Source organism: Mastomys coucha, unplaced genomic scaffold (genome assembly GCF_008632895.1).
Source record: "Mastomys coucha isolate ucsf_1 unplaced genomic scaffold, UCSF_Mcou_1 pScaffold23, whole genome shotgun sequence".
NCBI classification, from domain to species: domain Eukaryota; kingdom Metazoa; phylum Chordata; class Mammalia; order Rodentia; family Muridae; genus Mastomys; species Mastomys coucha.
The window spans coordinates 105,514,870-105,519,771 of NW_022196906.1; the positions used below are offsets into that span (position 1 = coordinate 105,514,870).

The following is a 4,902-nucleotide window of genomic DNA, read 5'->3' on the forward strand; positions in this document are numbered from 1 at the left end:
CTGTCCTGTATAGTGTAGCCTCACGTATAAGCCCTCCTCACCCGCTGTCCTAAGGTCCCAACAGTGTGTTCTCTCATTGGTCAAGGCAGAAGGTGGGGGTTTTGTGAGCCAGTCTTATATGTCAGTCACTGACTTTTTGGTTATACTTCACTGGCCACATAAGACTAGCCCTTCAGTGTGAGGAAAGGCTACACAAAGACACAAAGACTATCAGGAGGCAAAGATCAATAGGGAGACCACTTGGGAGGCTGGACACCATACTGTCGCTCTTCTATTCAGCTAGAGAAGGCAAACTGGTTTTAAAAATGCAAACTAGACACCCTTGTACCAAAAGCCTGCAGTGGACACAGGGCAACGGATGAGGACGGGTGCGTGTTTTGCATTCCGTCTAGTCACGAGGTCGTCTTGATTAAATGGCAAATGGACTGAAGGCAGAAATGTCCACCCTGGGTGTTTAGTTTTACAAAAGGCAGCCATGTGATCCCACCTATGCTCCCAAAGTTCTTGCATCTGGTTTTACAAGGGCTTGTTGAATGAGGATAAAACTGGATGGTGGCTACAGAATGGGGGTAAGGCATCCAGACTGACACCAGCTGCTGCCATGGCTCAGCTCCTGACTTCATTCTGAGCAGTAACAAAAATATTAAAGAGACAAATGAATCTTGGTTTAGGGAATGAGGCTGACATACCCTGGATGTAGCCATGTAAGTCTTCAAAATGGAAACAAACCAAAATATTGGCTATTGGGGGGTTCTGGCAATGTAGTTCAGTCAGTAGAGTTCCTGCCTAGCATGCATGAAACCACTTCATGCACTGGGTGTGGTGAGTGCACTCCTGTAATTGAGACCTTGTGCAAGTGGGGGCAAGAGGATCGAAGTTCAAGGTCATCCTCAGCTCTGCAGTGAGTTCGAGGCTAGCCTAGGCTAGAGATCCTTTTCCAAATAAACAAAACAAATCGTAAAACAAAACGAAGTAGAACCGAGTCCAACCTCGATGGTTCTAATGATTTTATTGCTCAGTGGCAAAATAAATCAAAGCAACAATAATCCCAAAGTCACATTTAAACATGTCAGTGACTGCTAGGAAGCAGGTCTGAATGCTTGGGATAGGGCTTGGGAGGAAGGCATCGCAGTGTGGTATGTTCTTGTAAACATCGGTACAGGTAGAGAGCAATATCCTCAGGTGGTGTGAGCTAAACCCCAGCTTCCTCTGTTCGCACAGAGAGGAAGCCTTGCCCAGTCCTTCCCACTTCACACCTGCTGGCGCTGAAAAACGTTTGCCCTAGAGAGGAATGGATTCTAAGCTGGCTACATTTATTCTAAGATGTTTTTCTCAGTGGTGCTCTCCTGTCCCTGCATCTCTGCATGGTAGACTCGTCCTCCACAGGCTGCACCCAGGAAGAGGTGATGCTCCTGATAAAGAGGGTATGAAATGAAAATGGAGACCCATTCCCAGCCTCCCCTGCTTTGGGAATAAAACCACCCCCAACTAAAAGGGCTGTACGATCCCAATACATAAGTGCTCCTTCCTTGTCCCCATTCCCACTTCTCGCTGCTGCTTGATTCTGTGCCTTGGACCTTGCCCTTTCACTTCTGAGTCTCTGAAATAGCAAGGATGCCCTCTTTGCAATCTGTAGGCAAGTCGGATCTTTGTACTTGGTACCGTGCTGGCTCTGTCCTGCCTAGGATGTGCTTGAAGGACTGAAGAGAGAGAAAGAACAATCCTGCCAGCCAAACTGAGACACAAACTGAGCAGGAGCTGGAGTGAGCCCTGGGGTGTTGGGAGCTGGGAGGTTGGCCTTCTTGATTCTCTGCAGGAGTCATGCTGAGGCTGATTGGCCAGCACTGGGAACAGTTACCCAGAGCCAGAGTAACTTGGCTACTTGGCTCCAAACTTCTCACCAGGACCACACCACGACCTGGAGCAGATTCCAGCCTTGCACAGGTGGGCAGCAAGGGAGCTAAGTCCTGGGGGCAGCCTTAGCTACAGCCCACTTACTGCCCCTGGCTGCCCTCAGCTCTGGGATGCTGCTCTCTGGCAGCCTTGATGTGCTGTGCAGTGGGGCTGCTTCCAGATTGCTAGCACAGTCTCAGCTCTTCAAGTCTCCCTGTTTTCTGGGCACCCATCAGTGCAGCTGCTCCTCTGGGTGGACACAGAGAGATCAGCAGCGCTGGCCTCCTGCTCTGGGCGGGACTGCTACAGTCACACGTCTACCAGTACATTCAGTGGGACGAGGCCTCTCTTCTTCCCACTGAGGACTCTGATGAAGCCATCCCGTTCTTCCTCAGAGGTCACACAGATCTGAGGGCCAGGGGAGAAAAAGGACAGGATCAGTTCAGCAGGAACAAGTGGGGACCGGCAGCAGAAGTTGCTGCTGACTGAGGATGCAGGAGCACGCAGCTGGCAAAGGGGAGATGGCTCAGGGAGTAGAAGTGGTAGGGGGAGGAGGGGTAGGGATGGCAATATGAGGAACTGCTCAATAAAACATTACATGCAAACCTGGGTTTGGAAATAGTCCCAGATGCAGAATATTTTCTGGGTTCCAGCTTTATGAGTGGAGATTAAGAAAATGGCATTAAATACTGTGACCCCCTGAAGAGTCTCTGTAAGGACAGAATGACAAAATCATGTTGCAGAACTGGTATGGGGCATGCCAGCTCCCAGTATAGTATGCCAAGGACCCAAAATAATAGCTGTCATTCACTGGCTCCTGTCCAGTGCTTGGAATCTTACATGTGTATCCTACAACACCAGAAAGCCAAGGGACAATTTCATTACAAGCTCCAAGCAAATAAGCAGGAGCACCTATCCTATTCCAGAGCAGGTGCCTGTATGAGACTTCAGAAGAGGTGGTGAAAATCGGCTGGGTGCCCTTGCCACTCACTGTTCACGGGACAGCGAAAGGCAGAGAAAGGGATGAAGCCTGGTAAGAGGTTCCTTAGGGGTCTAAGTGAATCAGAAGGGCTACAGGGCTGGCAGAACTAAGGGGTTTTAAGATGACAACTGAAGTGATCAGCTTGACTAGAAATGGTACTCCCTTAATTCTTTTCAACCCCCTCCTACTTCCTCTTTCTTTCCTTCCTCTCTGTTCTCCCCTTACCCCCCCCCCTCTTTTTCTAGCTGGAGACTTCTCAAGGGTTGCATACATTTTTCTTCCTGACCGGGCCAGCACAGTTACTATCTGGCTGGCCTGGCCTGGGCATACAGTGCCAGCCTTTGTGGTAGAGGCTGTGTATGGCATTCTGAGGTGGACACCTTAGTCCTAACAATGACGCCTGCAGCCATCCAGCCCAGCTATGACTTGACCCTCAGCTTGACCCTTCTTTAATATGGGGTGAGGCTATTTAAGGACTTAATTTCTTCCCAACTCTCTTTTCCAGAGCATAGACTTTGCTGGAGTGCAGGTTCCTGTTTTGGAATTAAAGTCAACTCTTTATTGCTTACTCTTTTGTCAGAGCAATCCTTACTGTCATCACCGTCATCTTTAAAAATGATTTATTATTTTATTTTTATTGCTATTTACTTTTATTTTATATGTATTTTTTGCCTGCCTGGTTATATGGGCACCGCTTGTGTTTCTGAGGCCCACAGAGGTCAGAAGAGGGTGGCAGATCCCCTGGAACTGGAGTTCAGGACCATCAGACACATTAGTATTAGGCGTGAAACCCAGGTCCTCTGGAAGAGCAAGTGCTCTTAACCAGGGAGGCATCTCTCCCACCCCATATTAATTTCTTTCAACGGTATGTACGCATGCGTCTCTGTGCACATTAGTGCAGGTGCCCTCGGGTGCCAGAGGCATCAGATCCCTTTAGATGTGGAGTTATAGGAAGTTGTAAGCTGCCTGATGTGAGTACTGGAACAGAACTCAAGCCTTCTGCAAGAGCAGAACATGGGCCTAACCGCGGAGCCATCACTCCAGTCCGTATCACCATCATTTCAGGGCATGCGTCTGCGCTTCCCCTTTGGGTTTCAAACCCAGTGGTACCTCCCTGGACTTGGACTACTTCACTCAGGGTTTCAGGGCGGACTCAGTCTGTAGTAATCATGGCTTCCTCTAATGCGGCACAGGTCCAGGAAACAAGGTAGAGTATCTGCCAAGGGACTTTGGGGAGAGTCTCTGTTGCTCTACAAAGAAGTGCACTCAGAAGAATTCTTTTACATTGTCAGAAAGGGATTTGCTAGGCGGCCTGTAGTGGGAGGCAGCCAGCGTTCTGAAGACCTTAGAAGAGAAAGGGGAAGGGATTTCTACCCCTGCCCATGGGGTCAAACCACCCCACAGCAGACCCTAATTGTGCGCTAGAAGAAAACCTTGGAGGTTGAGTCAAATTTGTTTCCTAACTCGTGATGTGCATTTGTTAGCTATCGCCATCATGAATGATGGTCAACTTAGTGCCATTAGGTGACAGCGATCCATGGCATTCTTGGGGCTGGTGGCATGGGAACTTGACAGATTTTTGTTTGTTCGTTTGTTTAAAGAGTTCCAAGGTCAAGGTTAAGGAGGCCAAAAGCCTCCATCTTCCTTCTTTTCTATTTCTCCAGGAGTGAATTCAATTCAAGGTGCATTGTGCATTGAAGTTGTTGCTCCTTTTGTGGTTGTGGAGCCGAGGTTTCCACTTCCTTACTGTTTACCACTCTGCTGTCTTAGAATGGTTAAAAATTGTATTTTGAGGAAACTAAATAGAAACAGATAGACTAAGTAAAATATGATATTAAACTCTGAATTCAAAGGAAAACTTGGCATGAAATATGTCAAAGTTTTCAATGCTAATAACTTGACAATTGAATTACTGTGGCTGCTACTCTCTTCCATCTTAAAAATACTATTTTCTAAACATTCCTATAATAGACAAATATCTGTTTTATAATCTAAAAATAATTTCTGATTTAATTTTTTTTTTTTTT

The 4,902-nt window shown here is 47.5% G+C and overlaps 1 protein-coding gene across 3 annotated transcripts in view; it reads right to left on the minus strand.

Moving 5' to 3' along the window:
* Positions 1-992: 992 nt before the first annotated feature.
* Stac (SH3 and cysteine rich domain) overlaps positions 993-4,902 on the minus strand; it is a 132,215-nt gene continuing 128,305 nt past the window's right edge. For all 3 annotated transcript variants that reach the window (XM_031344812.1, XM_031344811.1, XM_031344810.1), the window contains one exon: positions 993-2,301. In XM_031344812.1, coding sequence (XP_031200672.1) covers positions 2,203-2,301 — 99 coding nt within the window. In that variant the 3' untranslated portion in view covers positions 993-2,202. The remainder of the gene's footprint in view (positions 2,302-4,902) is intronic.